The sequence below is a fragment of the Hoplias malabaricus genome, chromosome 4 (genome assembly GCF_029633855.1).
Source record: "Hoplias malabaricus isolate fHopMal1 chromosome 4, fHopMal1.hap1, whole genome shotgun sequence".
In the NCBI taxonomy this organism is placed as follows: Eukaryota; Metazoa; Chordata; class Actinopteri; order Characiformes; family Erythrinidae; genus Hoplias; species Hoplias malabaricus.
The window spans coordinates 63998151-64019784 of record NC_089803.1 but is presented as its reverse complement, the minus strand read 5'-3'; the positions used below and the strand labels follow the sequence as shown (position 1 = coordinate 64019784).

The 21634-nt window shown below is 40.7% G+C and overlaps 1 protein-coding gene across 1 annotated transcript in view; it reads left to right on the top strand.

The window, feature by feature from the left end:
* Positions 1 to 21634, top strand: part of nav3 (neuron navigator 3) — a 79134-nt gene that overhangs the window by 42570 nt on the left and 14930 nt on the right. The window contains 19 exon segments of the mRNA XM_066668879.1: positions 3711 to 3831; positions 4014 to 4362; positions 4807 to 5572; positions 7082 to 7423; positions 9911 to 9952; positions 10859 to 11010; positions 11162 to 11347; positions 12514 to 12566; positions 13247 to 13267; positions 13722 to 13745; positions 14237 to 14260; positions 14746 to 14823; positions 15278 to 15361; positions 15480 to 15591; positions 15693 to 15814; positions 17147 to 17167; positions 19272 to 19441; positions 20927 to 21080; positions 21279 to 21465. Of these exon segments, the coding sequence (XP_066524976.1) occupies positions 3711 to 3831; positions 4014 to 4362; positions 4807 to 5572; positions 7082 to 7423; positions 9911 to 9952; positions 10859 to 11010; positions 11162 to 11347; positions 12514 to 12566; positions 13247 to 13267; positions 13722 to 13745; positions 14237 to 14260; positions 14746 to 14823; positions 15278 to 15361; positions 15480 to 15591; positions 15693 to 15814; positions 17147 to 17167; positions 19272 to 19441; positions 20927 to 21080; positions 21279 to 21465 (3008 nt within the window).

Here is a 21634-nt window from a genome sequence, read left to right as displayed (position 1 = left end):
TGTTTGTTGGAGAATGGTGATGGTGTTTGTTGGAGAATTATGGTGGTGTTTGTTGGAATGTGATTCTTTTTGGAGACAGTGTTTGTTGGTGTGTGTTAGAGAAGGATTATGGTGTTTGTTGGTGTTTTTGTTGGAGAATGATGATGGTGCTTTTGTTGGAGAATGATGATGGTGTTTGTTGGAGAATGATGACAGTGTTTGTTGGAGAATGATGATGGGTTTTGTTGGAGAATGATGATGGTGTTTTTTGACGAAAGATGTGATTGTTGGAGAATTATGATGGTGTTTTTGGTGTTCTAGAATGATGATGGTGTTTGTTGGAGAATGATAATGTGTTTGTTGGAGAATGATTACAGTGTGTGTTGGAGAATGATAGTGTTTGTTGGAGAATGATGGTGGTGTTTGTTAGAGAAAGATGACGGTGTTTGTTGACAACTTATGACATGTTTGTTGGAGAATTACGATGGTGTTTGTTCTAGAATGATGGTGCTTTTGTTGGAGAATGATGATGGTGTTTGTAGGAGAAGGATGATAGTGTTTATTGGTGTTTGTTGTAGAATGATGATGGTGTTTGTTGGAGAATGATGATGGTGTTTTTTAGAGAAAAAATATGGTGTTTGTTGGAGAATGATGATGGTGTTTGTTAGAGAAAGATGATGGTGTTTGTTGACGAATTATGTGATTGTTGGAGAATTATGATGGTGTCTGTTGGTGTTTGTTCTAGAATGATGATGGTGTTTTTGTTGGCGAAGGATGATGGTGTTTGTTGGAGAATGATTACAGTGTTTGTTGGAGAATGATGGAGTTTGTTGGAAAACAGTGATATTTGTTGGACAATTTGGTATTTTCATGTATGTAGAATTTAAATATCATTAACAAAATAAAAGAATAAGCTTGCACTATACATACTTGTGTATACATAGGGCTCCTTCCTTGAATCCAAGAGACTTTCAGATAGGAACTGAGTCTCTGAGGCTTCAATGCTCCCCCTATCTCTCAGGAGTGGTAATGCACTTCTAGGGAACTATGAGAAGACATTTCATTTCAAGGTGACCCAAAAGAAGAGGCTGCTGCCAACAAACGAAACCAAAATAAGTCCCGCTGACTCTACTCCCACCTGAACTGAGATACTGCTGACTGGCAAAGATGTTGGCCAAGTAACCGAGCACCATGGGACTAGAGGCAGGATCTGAGGAGATCACAGAAGAGAAGACTGAAATGATTCAGAAAAATAATAAATGCTCAAACGGATCAAGCCGATACGAGCAAAGAGAGTCTGAGACGAGCTGAAACTAGTAAAAATGAGCAGAGACTAATGGATATGAGCTGAGACAAGCTGAGAATTCATAACAAAGAATTGTTGCAGGCTTTATAAGTAAAGTCTCTTTTAGTGTAATCATCATCATCATCATTTCACTAAGGATATTGGTACAAATACCATTTTATATTGATGGGACCTTATTCAGTTTTTACTGAACATTATCTCTTGCATTTTCTAGATGTTTCATAAAAGTGTTGTGATATACTGCATTTGCAGTGATTCCTTTATTATTATTGTACATTGTATTAGAACCTAATCCAGAACTGGGTATTAGTCTCTGTTCAGGAAACTAGCCTTTTATAAAAAAAATTGGTTTCTGGCTACGGTTTAGAAATAGAACCTGTAGCTGCACACACACACACAGAGGCATGAATTTAAAGTGGAACATAATATGTAATTAAGCTTGATAAAATCTTATGGAATGTAATGGCATGGACCAAATTTTTCAGGTCCCCGTCGCTGGTGTTGTGTGTTTACTGATAACAGGCAAATTACTGTGGAATTCAATTTTGCTGGGGATAATCCTACAGAAATGTGAAAGTTCACTTGGTTTGTAGTCATTAGTAATAGTCCGAAAGTGTAAGCAGCTCCTGATATGAAACTGCAGTGTCTGATTATAAAATAATAATAATAATAATAATAAATAAATAAAAATACAAAGAATAATAATTACATATATATGAATAATAAAATTAAAATAATATAAGAAAAAGTGTCCGTAGGTGTGAGTGTGTGAGTGAATTTGTCTGTGTGTGTCTGTGTTGCCCTGTGAAGGACTGGCGCCCCTGAATGGGATAAGGGTTACAGATAATGAATGAATTAACAGTTAAGGGTTGTTTCAGTCAAAAAACACAGGGTCAGAAATGAATAAATATACATTTGTACAGGTTTCATTTAATGCGTTACTTATACTTACGGATTCATAAATGGGATTATGCTCTGTGATGCTTGTCCAACCTAGCAACAGTAGCTGTGGACACATTTGTGGGTGGAGCTTATAAAGGTCAAATTAAATGAACTGACTGGATGACATGCAAAATTCAAACTCTTGGAACACACTTTAGTTCAGGGTCCAGCAGCTAATGGAGAGAAATGGTTTGGTGGAAGTAGATGCTCTACTGAATCAATAGCCCATTAACCAGGAATTAAACTGAGAGAAAGGCTCTGATTAAACCTCCGAGTGATGAATAGTGCAGAGGAACCAGAAGAAGCTGGAAACTGAAGGAGTTTAATGCAGTCCCTCTATTTTTAACAAGTGGAATTAGAATTATTTTTGGTTTTAATGAGTAGAAATGTCTCCACGAGGGATTATCAGGGTTGTATTTTTAATTCTGTTATTAAAAAGTATAGAATTATAAAAGTATATAAATCACTTGAAACAATACAGTAAAACTTTACTCAAAAGATTTTATAAAACAATCGTTAAAATATTTTGGACTTAATTTAATTTGTTAAAAAACAAAGTTTCATTTTTAGAGAGTTAAAGGTGATGTTCACGACTTTAATCAAATTCACTTATTTTTAAAAATTCAGAGAATGTTTCCTCACCATCTGCTATCTCTCCAGTCTGTCTGCACGTTGGAAAAAGCTCCAGAATTGAGGCTTGGTAAATAAAAAAGAAACTGAAGGCCTGTGTCAAAAATGGCTCAAACGTTCAAAACATTCTCTCTTCTGTGGCTGAGACACGAGGAATTGCAGTCCTTTGGATGGCCTCAGAATGTTAAAAAGCCTGAAAAGGTTTGAGCAGTTTGTTCTATTTCTGCTGCATGTGTGGGTAATATTGACTTATATTCGCTGTTTCCGATGTTATTTAAGATGGAACTGACTCTGAAAGTAAATACACACTGTGCTACAAATCTAACCAGCTCAAGATACGAATGAATCAATCCCCCACTGGTTCTATTTCAAACACACTGTACCACTTTAAAAGAGCCAGAGCTTCAGAATGAAAACAAACACAAGGGGGAGTTTTTTTCTCTAAAATCGTTGATGTTGTCTTTAAATGACATGGCTCAGACCAGATGTAATGAGTGTAGTTTTTCAGGCTTTGAGTCTAGTTCTGCGGGTTGTTGTGAGCACCATGTCAATAACTGCCACAGCGTTTTCATTCATTCATTCATTTATCTTCTTTTCTTACTGCTGTTGTATACATTTATTGTTTTTTTATTTATACAGATATATCCTTTTTCAGCTAATGTTGTCAGTTCATGCCAGCTCAAAGACATTATTGCTAATGAAAAGTTATGAGTATAATAGGGTTATACTGTGTTAATTTCTCTCTCTCTCTCTTTCTTTCTCACTCTCTCTCTCTCTCTTCTCTCTGTCTTCTCTCTTTCTCTCTCGCTCGCTCTCTCTCTCTCTCTCTCTCTCTCTCTCTCTCTCTTTGTAGCTGGGATGACAGTAGTTCAGTCAGTAGTGGACTGAGTGATAATCTGGACAATATCAGCACTGATGACCTGAACACTTCAACGTATTCATCCACCTCAAACAAAAAGAGTAAAGGAGCACAGGTACACACACACACACACACACACACACACACACACACACACACACACACACACACACACACACACACAGCTGGTCAAATTTCTTTCACTAGCCAAAGACAAATGTCAGATACTTACTCACTACTGCACCACTATTTCTAATTCTCTCTCTCTGTGTGTGTGTGTGTGTGTGTGTGTTACAGTCCCATAAAGACCGGCGTTCTGACCGTGACCAGAATGGCAGCAGTTGGACTGGAGCTGAGGAGCTGAAGAAAGTTAACGAAGAGCTGGAGACCATGGACTCTTCTTCCCGATGGAAACCTTCGTCCTCCTCTTCCTCAGCTCAGGGGGAGGATGGGGGGCAGAAGGGGGTGTCCCACACCCCCTCGACACACGCATCCACCACACTCTCATCCTCAACACTCACTTCCATGACACACACCTCTGCAACAAACACAGGCTCGTGGCGGAGGGGCATGAGCGCTCAAGCTAGCATCACCGCCCCCAGGAGTAAAAACAGCACCAGTACCTCCATCAAAACTCCTCCATCAGGTAAGCTGCAGCTTTGGCATCCCAGATGATTTGTAGGGGGTAGTATGTTATCCCAGGTGGTTGCTAGGTGAAGTTAGGCTATTGCTGTGTTACCTCAGGTGGCTATTCTTGTTTTGCTATGGGTTTGCTTTGTTACCTCAGCTAGTTGTTAGGGCATTGTTTGTTCGTTGTGAGTGGGTTCCTAACGTGTTGCAGTGTGGTTACTCAAATGTTGCTAGATTCCAAGGCTTATTTTGATATATTGATCATTGCTAGATTCTTGTTAGCTTGTTGCTGTGCTATTCCAGCTGGTTGCTAATATCTTTGGAGGATGTGTGTGTGGGGGGGGGTGTATTAATATGACATTAATAAGAACTCACTAACCGTAGCAAACATGCTAAAACAGTAATACATGGTTCCAGCATTGCTTCTCTGTTATAACAGACATCTGTTGTTGTTTTTAAGGTAAAACAGATGATGCTAAAGCTTCAGAGAAAGGTAAATCTCCATGTAAATCTCCCAGCATCCAACGCTCACCCTCAGATGCAGGGAAGAGCAGCGGCGACGAGGGAAAAAAGCCTCCATCTGGAATCGCACGCCCTCCAGCCTCAGGATCTTTCGGTTTTAAAAAGATTCCGGGTCCTTCCGGGACACTAGTCACAGCAAGTGGAGCTACGCTTTCTAGCGGCTCGGCTACTTTGGGAAAGATGCCGAAATCTGTGGGCCTGGGGAAGGGCGGGCCTGGGAGAAAAACCAGTTTGGAAGAGTGCCAGCCTCAAGACGATGCCGTTCTGTTGGGTGTTGGAGCGTCAAAAGTCACACTGCAATATAGGTCACTTCCCCGTCCAGCCAAATCGTCCAGCAGCGTAGCGGGGGTTGGACGTAGTGGCTATCGCTCAAGCTCCAGCAGTATTGACTCCAACGTCAGTGGGAAGTCCGCAGGTGGGAGCACGGTTGGGGGTGGGACAGGGGGAGGTGCTGTGGGCGGAACCTCAGCAGCACAAGGGGGTGGGGTTTCAGGAGGATCAAAGAGAAGGGAACGCGACGGAAGCAAAGTTGGATCTGGACGCTCAAGTCCCGTCACAGTGAACCAGACAGACAAAGAGAAAGTGGCAGTGTCTGACCAGGAGGGGCCAGCACAGTCCACTTCCCCAAAATCCAGCCCAACCTCCACAGGCCTGAGGCAGCCAGGCACAAAGTACCCGGACATTGCTTCTCCCACTTTTCGCAGGTGAGAGTCATGCTGAGATGTCAGTAATAAAGACAGTGAGAGATGTGTTAAAGGAGCAAGAAGTTAGCAAACAGTATTTATGAAGTTATTATTTATAATGGTTAGGTATTTTATGACATGAATGTGCCAATTTATGGTCCATATACTGGGTTCCCCATCTGGAAGATGGCCATTTTTAACAGGTTTAAAACAGAATTCCTGACACATCTAGGTGCCAGTGTAACTTCACATTTATAAAGAATATGACTGTCTGCTTCCGCTAACCTTTAGACAGCTGCAGTAGTGTTTCTGTTTCAATCACTAGACCAAACAAATAAGGAGATTAAACCAACTCAGGCTCTACACTGCCCTCTGATGGTGTGAAGACAAGATTGGGAGAGAGAGAGAGAGAGAGAGAGAGAGAGAGAGAGAGAGAGTTGACTCATGGAGTGTTTCGACCTCTTGACCAGTGAAAAAATGATGGATAGAAGAGTTTATTATGGCTGTCACATCATCTCTCTCTCTCTCTCTCTCTCTCTCTCATTCTCCCTGCTCTCATCTTTCCTCTCACTTCCTCCTGCTTCTCTTGCACTCTACAAAATATTAATATAATACTGGGTTAGTCTTGCCCCCTGGTGGTTACTGTGTGTAAATGTAAGTCATTATAATTCTGCTCAGGTGTGTGTGTGTGTGTGTGTGCGTGCCAGGAATGTATCACATTCTATAAAAATGATGTTCCAAATTGTGAGGACCAATACCTGTTCACACATTTACATTGTGGGGACTTTCCTTCTTTTGGGGACACAAGCTGGTTCCTACCATGTAAATCATTACATTTATATTTGAAACCCGATTAAAGTTTCAGTAAAGGCTGGAGTTTTTAATGTTAGGGTTAGGACTAGGTTTAGGCTTAAATCTGTATAAAAGCCCCAAAACTACATGAAAACAAATATGTGTGTGTGTGTGTGTGTGTTTGGTATGTGAGATTGAAGCTGACAGAAAGAGTGTTTTCTTCTCTTTTGGGCCGTGTCTCATTAGTTTTACTCATTTTAAGCATGTGTTTATATTCAGACGTTCCTGTGGGAACTGGTGTCTGTTGAAACATGCAGTTTCACATGGAATGTACTAATTTATCATAAATAGCCCAGTCTGTGTCTACTGGCGTAAATCAGCGTTATGTAGATTGTGAAATACATCACTTACTTGCTAGTTTTAGCGACAGAGCTGACGCCAAAGCCTGGACACTTGCTTTTCTAACTCTTCTTCTAAAATGAAGGGTGTTAATCAGGCTTTGACTCTCTTTGTCCTTCTGGATAGGGCCTCCACAAGATGCTGGGAGGATTTGATTCAGCCACATAAACAGTAGTGAAGGCAGGTGTTTTTGATAGATATTTAGTTCTGATTCAGAAACTCATTTCCTTCTCCTTAATCAGGATTTAAATGCAGCATCATTCCAGAGAACACAGTTCCTCTGCTCCACAGTCCAGTTTAAATTGTATGCACTTTATTTATCCCTCATATGTCTCTCAGGTTGTTCGGCAGTAAGGCGAGCAGTAAGCCGAGTTCTCCCGGGACGCCAGACTCTGGGAAATGTCCATCGGTTTTGGGAATCGTTCGTCAGCCGAGCCTGGACTCTCCTTCAAGTGGAGGTCGCACACCTGATCCCGGGATTGACTCGCCTTCAAACGCCCGGCCCTGGCCCTCAGCCCTCAGCAGCTCCTCGGCCGGAAGTAAAGAGACCCTCAGCTGCCAGAGCCTCACCAGCCTCCACACCAGCTCAGAGTCCATCGACTTGCCTTTACCCACACACCACCATCACCACACGCCCAAAATAACCCGCACCGGCAGCGTTAAGTCCACGCTGTCTGAAGGGTGAGTTTTCGCCAAGCACACTGCATGGTGGGTGTGTGCTGTGAAATGGCCTGTGGGTGGGTCTCTAATGAAGTGGTCAGTGAGTGAGTGTCTGTAATGAATAGACCAGTGGATTAGGGTCTCTAATAGAGTGGTCAGTGAGAGGGGTGTCTCTAATACAGTGGTCTTTAAGTGGGGTGTCTCTAATACAGTGGTCAGTGAGTGGGGTGTCTCTAATACAGTGGTCAGTAAGAGGGGTGTCTCTAATACAGTGGTCAGTAAGAGGGGTGTCTCTAATACAGTGGTCAGTAAGTGGGGTGTCTCTAATACAGTGGTCAGTGAGTGGGGTGTCTCTAATACAGTGGTCAGTGAGTGGGGTGTCTCTAATACAGTGGTCAGTTAGTGGGGTGTCTCTAATACAATGGTCAGTTAGTGGGGTGTCTCTAATACAGTGGTCAGTGAGTGGGGTGTCTCTAATACAGTGGTCAGTGAGTTGGGTGTCTCTAATACAGTGGTCAGTGAGTGGGGTGTCTCTAATACAGTGGTCAGTGAGTGGGGTGTCTCTAATACAGTGGTCAGTTAGTGGGGTGTCTATAATACAGTGGTCAGTTAGTGGGGTGGCTCTAATACAGTGGTAAGTTTAGTGGGGTGTCTCTAATACAGTGGTCAGTGAGTGGGGGGTCTCTAATACAATGGTCAGTGAGTGGGGTGTCTCTAATACAGTGGTCAGTGAGTGGGGTGTCTACAATACAGTGGTCAGTGAGTGGGGTGTCTCTAATACAATGGTCAGTGAGTGGGGTGTCTCTAATACAATGGTCAGTGAGTGGGGTGTCTCTAATACAATGGTCAGTGAGTGGGGTGTCTCTAATACAGTGGTCAGTGAGTGGGGGGTCTCTAATACAATGGTCAGTGAGTGGGGTGTCTCTAATACAGTGGTCAGTGAGTGGGGTGTCTACAATACAGTGGTCAGTGAGTGGGTGTCTCTAATACAATGGTCAGTGAGTGGGGTGTCTCTAATACAGTGGTCAGTGAGTGGGGTGTCTCTAATACAGTCGTCAGTGAGTGGGGTGGCTCTAATACAGTGGTAAGTTTAGTGGGGTGTCTCTAATACAGTGGTCAGTGAGTGGGGTGTCTCTAATACAGTCGTCAGTGAGTGGGGTGTCTCTAATACAGTGGTCAGTGAGTGGGGTGTCTCTAATACAGTGGTCAGTGAGTGGGGTGTCTCTAATACAGTGGTCAGTGAGTGGGGGGTCTCTAATACAGTGGTCAGTGAGTGGGGGGTCTCTAATACAGTGGTCAGTGAGTGGGGTGTCTCTAATACAGTGGTCAGTTAGTGGGGGGTCTCTAATACAGTGGTCAGTGAGTGGGGTGTCTCTAATACAGTGGTCAGTGAGTGGGGTGTCTCTAATACAGTGGTCAGTGAGTGGGGTGTCTCTAATACAGTGGTCAGTTAGTGGGGGGTCTCTAATACAGTGGTCAGTGAGTGGGGTGTCTCTAATACAGTGGTCAGTGAGTGGGGTGTCTCTAATACAGTGGTCAGTGAGTGGGGTGTCTCTAATACAATGGTCAGTGAGTGGGGTGTCTCTAATACAGTGGTCAGTGAGTGGGGTGTCTATAATACAGTGGTCTTTAAGTGGGGTGTCTCTAATACAGTCGTCAGTGAGTGGGGTGTCTCTAATACAGTCGTCAGTGAGTGGGGTGTCTCTAATACAGTCGTCAGTGAGTGGGGTGTCTCTAATACAGTGGTCAGTGAGTGGGGTGTCTCTAATACAATGGTCAGTGAGTGGGGTGTCTCTAATACAATGGTCAGTGAGTGGGGTGTCTCTAATACAATGGTCAGTGAGTGGGGTGTCTCTAATACAGTGGTCAGTGAGTGGGGTGTCTCTAATACAATGGTCAGTGAGTGGGGTGTCTCTAATACAGTGGTCAGTGAGTGGGGTGTCTCTAATACAATGGTCAGTGAGTGGGGTGTCTCTAATACAATGGTCAGTGAGTGGGGTGTCTCTAATACAGTGGTCAGTGAGTGGGGTGTCTCTAAAACAGTGGTCAGTGAGTGGGGTGTCTCTAATACAGTCGTCAGTGAGTGGGGTGTCTCTAATACAGTCGTCAGTGAGTGGGGTGTCTCTAATACAGTGGTCAGTGAGTGGGGTGTCTCTAATACAATGGTCAGTGAGTGGGGTGTCTCTAATACAGTGGTCAGTGAGTGGGGTGTCTCTAATACAATGGTCAGTGAGTGGGGTGTCTCTAATACAGTGGTCAGTGAGTGGGGTGTCTCTAATACAGTCGTCAGTGAGTGGGGTGTCTCTAATACAGTCGTCAGTGAGTGGGGTGTCTCTAATACAGTGGTCAGTGAGTGGGGTGTCTCTAATAAAGTGTCTAGAGAGTGAGGGTCTCTAATGAAGTGGCTAATAGAGGGGCCAGTAGGATATTGTGGGATTTGAGTGCACATTTTTCAGTGTAAGTTTTGATTAACGTGTGTTGTGTGTTGTGTTCTCTCTGCTTTAACAGCATGACCCTTGACAGAAACACTCTGCCCAAAAAGGGATTAAGGTACTAATATAATTACTGCGCTTTGATGTTTTTCTTTAACTAATAACTTTGAAATTGTACCTGTGCAGAGTGTGTATATGTGAGTATGTGCATGAGAAAACATTTGTGTAGTAAATAGTGATTGTTCATATATAAATTGCTTAAACATAACCTTTAAAAGTGAGATTAGTTTATTGAATTAATATTATTTCAATGTTGAGTGCTTTACAATACCCAGTGTCCTCTATTTGATCATACATTGTCCACCATGAAGAATCCATCCTGCAGTATTCAGACTGATCCTAAAGCGGAGAGAAAGACATATATAGTCATATATATGAGTGTTATATTGGGATATTTAAGGCTGTGTTTTTAGAAAGAAGTAATTCCTCCCCTTGTTTGCCCAGATTTAAAAAGCCCATTGAAGGCTGTACTTTTGTGAAAGTGCTAATTTGCTGTTTGTGGTGCAGTCCCTAACACTTTCCTTATACATTTAAAGGCCTTTTATGTGGCAGTGTTAATTTCCTGCCTGAGTGGAAGCCCTTTATAACGTTCAGACTCTCAGTAAAGCCGTTAAATCTGAGGTTAGAGAGGAAGTGGAAATCAAAGCAGCATATCGCCTTTCAAACCAAATTCTAAGTTTAAAGAGGTTTTCCTCCTATAACTTGAAACTTCTTGATAACTTCTTCAGCAGCATCTTGAAGCGTCCTTGAGCATGTGAAAGGTGTTACATAAGTGTAACATACAATTATTACATTATTATTCCAGTTTACAATAATAACAAATGGTGCAGCTGGTGCCTTCTATCAACTGGATAAAACTATTTCACCATTAATGTGAACCAAAATGAATATATCACATGTATCATGTGCGAATGTAACATTGAAATACGTTTTAACACTAATTTTATTTCTCTGTCTTTTTCAGACACCCTCTCTCATCCAGACAGGCATCTCATGATGAAGGGAAGGAGTGGTTACGCTCTCACTCCACTGGAGGGCTGCAGGACACAGGGAGCCCTCTGTCGCCTCCTGGATCAGCAGGCAGTAACGCAGGAAAATATCACTATTCCAACCTATGTATGTTCATTAACAAATCACTATTACAGCTTTATAAGAACAACTTTATGATGACAGTTCCATCTACAAACGTCACTGATGTTCTAATATTACTGCATCATTTTATAAAAGGTCACTAAATTGTATGTATTTGTGTGTGTGTGTGCTACAGTGAGCCCCAGCAGTGGAACGGTGTTCCCACTGGGCAGCAGCATGAGCCGCTCTAACAGTATTCCCGAGCAGGAACACTTTGAGCTGTTCTCTGAAGCTCGAGCTCTGGGAGGAAGTGCCACCTCTCTGGAAGAGCGTCCACGTGCAATCAGCCGATCCGGGTCCTTCAGGGACAGCACAGATGAAGGTGTGTTTAAAGCGGCAGGTCTCGGGGCAGCGGTTTTTACTCGTATAAGACTCCTGTCTCTTTAAAGGCTAAGCACCACTTAATGAACATTATTTTAGTTACTGACATATATAAGTATGAATTAAAATGAAAATAGAAGCTTAATTTGCTTTAAAACTGACAATTTTATTAAATTAACGGAAAAACCCGAGCTCACTACGGAAATTCTTGAACTCAACCGTGTGACGTCACTGGTGGACAACAGCTGAACAACGCCGCGGTAAAACACCGTTATGACTGACTTGGAATGCGAATTTTCTAGTGCTGGTTCTTCAGATTCTGATGATATTCCGACACTATAAACCTCCGTAATGCAGCTACGTAGCCGAGTATAATCTGAGCCACCGAGTTTAGCGAGTCAAGCTAACGTTAACTAACACCAACTAAAACAGGCGAAGTGAGTGTCCTTACCCTGTTTACCTCCATGTTACAGAGGCTCTTGAACACCTTTCGTTGGTGTCCTTACATGCCCATATTGTTGGAAAAGCGCTAGTGAAATGAGCTACAGATAACGGAGTGAGCGGATGGTCCTTTCCAAAGTGCCCGTTTAAAGTTGACAAATTTAGTCAATTTTCTGGATATTTAGGATGTTTGGGCCATTTGTGCACAGATGTCCCACTGTACATTGAATGATTGCAGCCAAAAACAACACACCTTTTCGTCATTTTGCATTAAATTAAGTGCAATTCTAGAGTTGTTGTCCACCATCTACGTCACAGGCAAGACGCCTATTAGAGTTTCTGAACACCGTTGGGGGGGGGGCCAATGGTCTTTTAAACCTTATTCCTTGAATTAGTAAGAAATAACATGTTTTCTGACTATCAATAAACACAAGGTAGGAACTCAAATTCCACTGTATTTATTTGTATGACACTTTCATATAGCTGGTGCTTAGCCTTTAAAAGGAGAGGGACCTATGAACTCTAAACTTAAAGGCGCAACAGCGATTTAGAACCAAGGTTTGATTTTTGAAGGTTGGATGCCTTTGCAGCATCAAATGCAATAACAATAGGATTTTTTTTTTCTTTTAATTCAGGACAATTTTACATTTTTTCAAAAATTCATACTAAAGGATTGGAATTAAATATTTAAATTATGCCATTTATTGTTTTTTTTTCTTTTTGTAGTTCATGGATCATCTTTGTCTCTGGTTTCCAGCACCTCATCCTTATACTCTGCAGTAAGTGTCATTCTTTTTGTTGTAATCTGTTTGTTTTTTCTAAAAAAACAGAATATAAGTTTACATATATTCCATAATGAAATACATCCATGCATATATACATACTGTACACAGCAGAAGAGTAAGGAACAGGAAAGAAATCATTTTTAAAAATGAATGAACAACAACAGATAATGGCACCTAAACTTGATTTATAAATGGGGTGTCCACTGTTGTTCAGTTCATTATTTTCCCAGTGGTATCAAACTTTAATGTTTAAAATTTAAAAATGGATAAAGAAAAACAAACACATAATACTTCAACAAATGTCACTTAGTTCCACTTTTCCACCTTAGATGGTACAGCAGGGCTGATAATGAATTAATTCTATTGGGTGTTGTTTTTCAATGTCTTATACACTTATATTTTCTATATATATGTAAATATATGTTTAATTATCTCATATTTGGTTTAATAAAATATTGATTTCTGGTGATGCCACCCTATAAGACAGTATTTATCACTTAGTGTGAGTTTATGTGCCCCTCCATGCATGTTGCACAGTAGTAAATGAATAGGGGGGTGAAGCTGAAATTCAGGGTTATGTTAAAGTAAGTCTGAAGTTTACTAACATTTTTAACACAAACTTCTGACTTAAAAAATGCTCAATCTTAAAAACATCCAAACTCTCTTATTTACAGGTGTTGTCTTTTCTGGGAAAGGTAAAGAGTGAATTAAGCCATGAATTCTCAATGTAAACATCTGTCTGTTTTACTTGTTATTAAACGGTTATTATTCTAACTGTTCATTTGTAGATTATCAGTGAGGCACTAACGGGTGTAATGGCTTCATTTAAACTGGTGATGGAACTGTGTGAAATGTTGCTTCTAATCAATACATGTATTCTGGCTTAAAGAATTGTGGTTTTTGTGTCCAAATCTCTGTGTTGGGTCTTAGTGGAACAATCTGAGTGATGTAAATACTCCTGGAATGTGGTGGGTTTTGAATAGAAAAATATTTTGGAATCTCCTGATTTTCCATGATGCTGAAAATAATGAAGAATATGTATTTGATGATAGTTTTGACTAGAAGTTATATCAATTTAAGGGTGGTCTTAGATTTTTTGGACATTGCCGTGTGTTTTATTTATTTTAACTCTTTTCTTTTTCCACCCAGACGGAGGAGAAGGCCCACTCTGAGGTACGGCCCATTTTAAGACGTATTTTCGTTTTTTAATCGGTGTGTTTGTGTTATTAACACTAACTCAGTTCAAGCTCAAACAGTGGTTTGCTTTACACCAAAGTAAATATAATTAATGCCAAGAGAAGCAACACGACTTTGGTTATTTGGCCTGTGTTTACCTGAGTTTGTCCCACAGATGCAGAAAACAGTTTAACTCTATGTTGCATTGTTTGAAATGAGTTATTCACTTTGTCACTTACATTACTAACAAGCGCCTGGACACATGGTATTAACCCTTACTTAACTCTGTTTTGTTTAACTGTTAATTGTTATGAAAATATCAAGCGGTGTTAATCTCATTTCTAAATGTTAAGTCTTTGATTAACAAGTGTTTGTTTAATTCATTTTATTTGTAATGAATTTCCTAAAAACTGCCGTTGTAACTGTTTTCACCTGAGAGTGCAACATAGAGTTAATTGTTTTATTTTACTCTTTTCTTTTCAATCAAGGGGCAAACAGTCCGAAATACTACGGTACAGTTTTTATTTTGCTTACATCCAGAGCCATGATATTCTCTGTTTTTATGTTTGATGTAATTAGATACAACTGACTTAATCAGTAGTTTGATATTGTTTATTATTTTGAGGTTTTCTTGCAGTTTAATTTTGATTTATATGTAGAATATATTTAAATTGTGTAAATGCTGTGTATTTTCAGATTGTAAATATAAAACTGCTTGATTAAAGACAGTATCAGTTTGCAGTGTGTGGGTAAAAATTTAAATGCGATATTTAAAATGTGCAATATAAATATCGCAGTTTGATACTTTTAAAATGACTTTGATTCTAATTCTGTTTAATTGGAGCTTCTTAGATGTTACAGTTATTGTTATTTTTATTATTTTTTGATATGCTGCATATTAATTTTGATAAATTCATTCATTTATATAGTCATGTTTATATTGGCTTCAGACGCCTAGTCATTAGTCAGTAATCAAAACCCTTCCCTCTGTTTACAGCAAATCAGAAAGTTGCGAAGGGAACTGGACGCTTCTCAGGAAAAGGTCGCAACCCTGACCTCCCAGCTAGCAGCCAATGTGAGTTCAGATCCAAAATTCCAATCCAATCAGACTCCACTCTGGATTAAGGGTGTTCTCCTGCAAGCGTGCTTAGTCCTTAGTGCTCAGTCAATGTAAAGCAATTAGCAGTCCGTTGCACACTATGAACTGTGTAAACATGTGTGTGTGTGTGTGTGTGTGTGTGGGACTCAGTACTACTGTTGAGATCCAAGAGTGTTTAGAGAATATTCATCTTTCTCAAGTTTCCCTCCGTATTTGAATGGCTTTGAAATCCACTATGTTTCACTTAAACTCCACACACACTTCAAAGCCTGGGATCTTTCCCAACGGCGTGTGTGTGTGTAGCTTTAGCTGCAATACAGGAGCAATGAAGCACAAGGATTTGCTTTAACTCATGAAGACCTTGAAGCAATAGTTTGCTCAATACAATGTGTGTGTGTGTGTGTGTGTGTGTGTGTGTGTGTGTGTGTAGGCTCACCTGGTAGCAGCGTTTGAGAAGAGTTTAGGGAATATGACTTGTCGTCTGCAGAGCCTCACCATGACAGCAGAGCAAAAGGTAAATATTGTGCAAAGGTTTTTTACCACTGTGTGAATTGTGCTAAAGTTTTCAAAAACATGTTCCCTGTAGAGGAGTTTGCACATTTACACTTAGAAAGCACATCATCTCTGTGTAGGAGTCTGAGTTGGCGGAGTTGAGGGAAACTATTGAGGCTTTAAAAGCCCAGAACACTGACGCTCAAACTGCCATTCAGGTGGCTCTTAATGGACCAGATCATGTACACAAAGGTAAACGTCAACTGTATTTTACTTATTTAAGGCGCAGAGAGGCATCGTTTCAGTTGGACAGACTTTCGAGCTGTGTGTCTGTGTGTGTATGTGATTTTTAGATCTGAGGATCCGTCGGCAGCAGTCCTCTGAGAGTGTGTCCAGTATTAACAGTGCGGCCAGTCACTCATCTCTCAGCAGTAGCAAAGACTCGGATGACAAGAAGAAGAAGAAAAAGAGCTGGGTGAGACTTGAGCACAAAAACACACGCTTGTTTAGTCCCCGATGATGCTTCAGCTTCACTGAGTCAGTAGGATGGCCCCCTTCTCCCCTCAGTAGAAGCCCATAATGCTAGGCAGGTTGGGTGTCTGATAACTGACATAGCAGACGTGGAGAGTTAGCATTCTCCTCCAAGCGTGTTGAGCTGTTCAGAGGTGTTGGGTAAACAGCAGTTTGAACAAAGTAGCAGAGGTAGTTGACTTGTTTCTCGGAGTAGGCCTGGTGGTATTCTGGCTGATTGAGTGAGTCTTAGCTAACAGGTGGAACTGGTGACATCTACACACACACATACACACACTGTGGACAGTTCACCAAACACTGCGGTGTTTTGAAGGACTGCCAACTTATAGCAGTAGATCATAAATCAGGTCAAACCATGTCTGAATAAACGGAATATTTCTGAGTCACATTCTTTACACCAGACAGACATGGTTTGAAGAGTCAGAAACAGACAACGCTACTGTTGTGGCAGAGCTTCTGATAAAGGCAATGTTGACGATTTTGGGGAAGTGCTGTTCTCTCTGGTTTGTTTTACCTTCAGAAGCACTGCATCCTTTTAATGTGGAACGGTAGGTTTGAGGTTCCACCTTAATAAATAACTACAGAAAAATAAGTCAGTAATTACCCAGCTTTGGAGCAGGGATAGAGCAATAGCCTCAGCACTGTTCGTGCCTTTCAACTTCTGGAGTTCTCCAGATGTTTTTTCTCTGCCATGAGCAGGGGGGAGAAAGCCTAGCATATCGGACTGGGATTTGTAACCACATTAGACCGGTTTCCAGTGCGCAAACACACTGGAGAGCTATCAGATTGTTAGGACCCATCTTTTGAATCTTCTTATAACAAGTGTTTTTTGATTAAAATGAATGAATGAATGTTGCATTTAAATTAGTTTACCAATTGTCACTTTATATTTCTGTGTTTTTTAAGGTCAATAATTTTTTTATCCATTGTTTGATTATTTGTGACAGAGCCAGTGTAGTTCCGCAGACACAGAAGGACAGGGTAGAGTCATAGCCCCAAACTTCTGATATAAAGATGATGATTAAGGAAAAACTGATTTTTTTTACACCTAGTGTCTGATTTCACACACTTTTGGCTGTTTGGCCTTCTTGCTCTCTCTCTCTCTCTCTCTCTCTCTCTCTCTCTCTCTCTCTCTCTCTCTCTCTCTCTCTCTCTCTCTCTCTCTCTCTCTCTCTCCATCTGCTTCCCGGTTCTCTTTCTCTTGCTTGGTTCCCTCTCTCTCTCTCTCTCTCTCTCTCTCTCTCTCACTCTATTTCTCTCTCACTCTCTCTGCCAGGGGAAGGACAGAGGCCACAAGGTGAATATGATGACCCCTCTGAATGTGTCCTGCATGTATAGATGAAATTATATGAAGGGACATATTATGGACTGCATGTGTCCTTTATATTATGCCCCTGTTTGCCCCCAGATTTGCTCTTTTTTTTACCCTAGAAATGTCCAAAATAACCCAGTATCCTCCCCTCTGCTCCTCTGTGGTGATTTATCTTCTGTGGACATGTTCCCAAATGTGTGGTCATTGTTTATCAACGGTTTGTTCATTTTTTTTTTAAGTGGGTGAATGAAAATGTTACTGGATAAATATTTGATTGTAGTGGTTGTCCATGAAAGGCATTCCGGGTCTGAGCTGGACTTTTCTGTGACAGAAATGAGTTTGATGTTTAAAGATCTCTGCTAATGCTTCCTGTAGTAAACAAATCTGTTTCCAACCAGATCCCATTTTGTTCTGTGTTTATTTTTGTGAATGTCACTGCTCTGAATTAAGCAGTTATTAAGAAGTGTAAATATGAATGATACTATAGCCATGCTACAAGTGAGCTAGCAAAGACAGCAGTTTACAACCATGAAAATAAAAAAAAAACATACTCAATATTCCCCTTTAAATGTGACATTAACAAGCACCAAAAGAAACACCACACACTGCTGCCCACTAAAGGCGTGGTTTACAAACATAAAAAAACACACAACTCACTACTGCCATCTAAAGGTCTCATGTGCTACAGGTAAAGTTGCGGGTACTAATTTATTCCTCTCTTTGTTATTTGTGTCATGGTTTAATAACAGCTGTTTGTCTTTGGCGTCCATGTTAGGTAACGGGAGGGTTATGTAAACAGGCTTTGATTCGGATTGAGGGATGGAGTGATTATTTCTTTCCATTTATCTCTCTCTCTCTCTGACTTCTCACTGGAGCACTGACGAGATGGAAGCTCATGAATACAAATCACATCTTTATTATTTATGCACTAATTAATTATTCATCTGCTTAATTTGAGCCTCTGTGACCTCATAGTGTCTGAGAGAGAGAGAGAGAGAGAGAGAGAGAGAGAGAAAGAGAGAGAGAGAGAACAAGAGAGACAAAGAAAGGGAAAATGTGGGAGAGAGAGAGGGGGGGGATAATATAGAGGGAGAGAGAGAGAGAGGGATATAGAGGAAGAGAGAACAAGAGAGACAAAGAAACAGAAAATGTGGAAGAGAGACAGAGAGGGAGAGAGAGAGAGAGAGACCATTATTATAATTTACCATTATTCTGACTCCTAGTGGCCTGGATGTGTCTGAGATTCTGTACTAAACCTATTTTACATATAGCCAACCCAGTCTAGGGGGCCCACTCTATGGAGAATAAACTGATCAGGGACAACAAAGTAATTTGCTTCTTCAACTCATGGGAATGACCCTCATATTGTGGCCTGTGTGTTTTTACAGATGTTTTTGCATGAAACCGCTCCCAAATGACCATGTTTATATCTATATCTTAGATTGATAAGTAATAAATGAATCAGCAAGTGAAATCTAAAAATGAAACATATCTTTATTTATGAACAAAGAGCGTAGCCAATTACAAATATGATAACATTTCTAAAAGGGAATGAAAAAACATTCTTTTCTTTTTTCTTTTTTTTTTTTGCATATTTGTGATGTCACAACTTTTATAGGTCCTCAGGTCTTATTCAACCTACAGCAGTGTTCCCACTGAAGTGATATAGAGTGTTGTTTCTTTAAGCAGCCTGTAGTAATCAGAGTGAAAGGCATGGAGGAGTAATTAAATGCATATATTGATATAAAGAAACAACACCAAAACCAACACTGTGGAACTTTGACAGTTGTGGTGTTTTTGGAAATGAAATGTGACACTCTGGAATAGCCCAGTGTGAGTCTAAGGCCGTCATGCTTAATGCCAAGCATGGGCTAGAGGGGTCTAAAACAACACAACACTGTGCTATAGAACAGTGGAACTGTGTTCTCTGGAGTCAGGGAGCACCATTCAGAATATTTGGAACGAGTTCAAGTAGTTAGAAGGTTTCCATATTCCAACATAAAGAGTACACAATGCATTTTACATGTCTAATATAGTTGTATTATTATTATAATAGTAGTAATCAAATATTTTATGTGTATTTCCTCAGTTGCGGAGCTCCTTTAAGCAGGCATTTGGAAAGAAGAAGAGCTCAAAGTTGCAGTCCTCACATGATGAGCTGGATGAGGTGGCTGACTTTCTGCCGTCCTCACCAAAACTACAACAACACAACATACAAGAGCTCACACAGTCTTTACACACTTCTCCATCCACTACAGAGTGAGTATACACACACACAAACATACACAGTTTACTGTGTACTCCTAATACTATGGCCACTTTATTTGAAACACCTATCTTGTGCTTCCACCATTAAAAAAGTAAGTGTTTCTAACAACATGGCTGTCTCCTAGAAGCACCAGGTGGGTGTTTTTGATTGATTGACTAGTAATGGTAAATTTAAAGGGGCTTTTCATAATAAACTGGCCAGTTCCTACAAGTACAAGGTAGTTTTTGTCCATTAAAGTGGCCAGATTCTACCAGCAGAAACAAAAAGATATTTGGCCTGTGAAAGTCAATAGAAAGGGAGTGTTTCTAATAAAGTGGGCAGTCACTAAATAAAACCACTTCACAATAACTCTTTCTGTTATATTACTGTGCTCCAGTTATACGTCTGCTTTACTATGCTTTGCTTTTCTGTTTCTGTCTGTCTCCATGTTTTGTATTTCATTTTAATCTCTTTTGGTGCTTATGTTTACTTCTCAACTCTTCTGTATATGTTTATGTAGAAAATGTGTGTGTGATAGCAAGTCTTCTCCCATTTGGACGCCAAAGAAAAGGCAAAATGGTCATGTGGTCTACAAACACAGATCTCGGTAAAGGGCAGTGTGGTGCATGCTGGGACAGTTTGGCGTGTTTGGTTTTTTTTCACTCAAGGATTACAGCGCTCTTTTGACAGTATGAAAAAACATCAAATATAAACAGTTTTATCCTCCATTTTGTCAGACGTGGTCATTGAGTTTAGACGTGATGGTGTTTGGTCTAGTGCTGTAGTTTTAGTAGCTTACCCACCAATTAGCATGGTGCTAACCGCATGCATAAATCATCACACATTCCTCACAAACCTTAAATAAATTTAATGTCCAAACTGTTTAGACTCCCGCTAAAAGCAGGGATGTCAGCTCCTTTAAGCTGTACTCGCTGTGGACATAATGTCTAGAATCACTTTAGAAAATCATGAAATGAGATAGCATTAGCATTGGGTTGTGGAGCTGTGGAACTGGGTTCTTTGGAGTTATGGTCCTCCAGCAGATGGCTTTGTTTAGATTTGGGATCACAAACTAACCATTCTAAACCCCTACATGACATCAGTAATGCTCACGTGGCCTAATGCAGTCAAATCCTCATGGAAATGTTCCAGCATCTGGTGTAAAGCATTCACAGATAAGATTGTTACTGTACCAGAGGAACACACTCATTAACACTCTTCATTTCAGAACAAAAAGTTTGGAATCAAGAGACAGAGGAATCCAACAATCCTTTTCTGATTTACAGTCAGTCTAGAACCTGAAAACTAAATTCTCCCTCCTCCAAAACACTGTGTTTGTGCACTGAGTTTGTGTGTGTGGAAGTGTAAATTCTTAAAAAATATATGTTTGAACTGTAGTTCTTTTGCCCAAAATTTTTGGGTTGTGCTTTGCCGGTTCTAGTTGTGTGTTTATAATCTGTTCTCTCCCTTCTGTGTGTGTGTGTGTGTGTGTTTAGACTGTGTGAGTGTACAGAGGCTGAAGCTGAGATTATTCTTCAGTTGAAGAATGAACTGAGAGAAAAGGAGTTGAAGCTCACTGATATCAGACTGGAGGCTTTAAGCTCCGCCCACCACCTCGACCAGATACGAGAGGCCATGAACCGCATGCAGGTATAATACATACACACACTCACACAAACACACACACAAACCCTTCTTCAGTGAAGGTATTGATATTTCTGTGAAATAATGGTAGAACAAGTAAAAGTAAAAATTCAGAGAAAAAAAGTTGTCTCTCTCTCTCTCGCTCTTTTTCTCTCACTCTCTCTCTCTTGCACTCTTTCTCTCTCACACTCTCTCTCTCAACAGAATGAGATTGAACTCTTAAAGGCTGAGAATGACCGTCTGAAATCAAGTGGTAACTCCACACCCTCCGCAACTCCAGCTAAATCTGCCCGACCTCCATCAGAAACCTCCAGCACGTCCTCGTCCTCCTCGCGCCAGTCTCTCGGGCTCTCGCTCAACAACCTCAACATCACTGAGTCCATCATGTCAGGTATAACATCTCCAGAGAACCTCCAGCAGCAGATTCGTGCTTTGGAACTGAGAAGAAAGCTTTGGCATTAGTCAGCAATGTATAAAGCATTGTAGCTAGAACTCATAGTATTTCTTCAGAATTCTTCAGGGGGTGGGGAGTGGCGTGGTTTCCTACCCTCCTTCTAAAG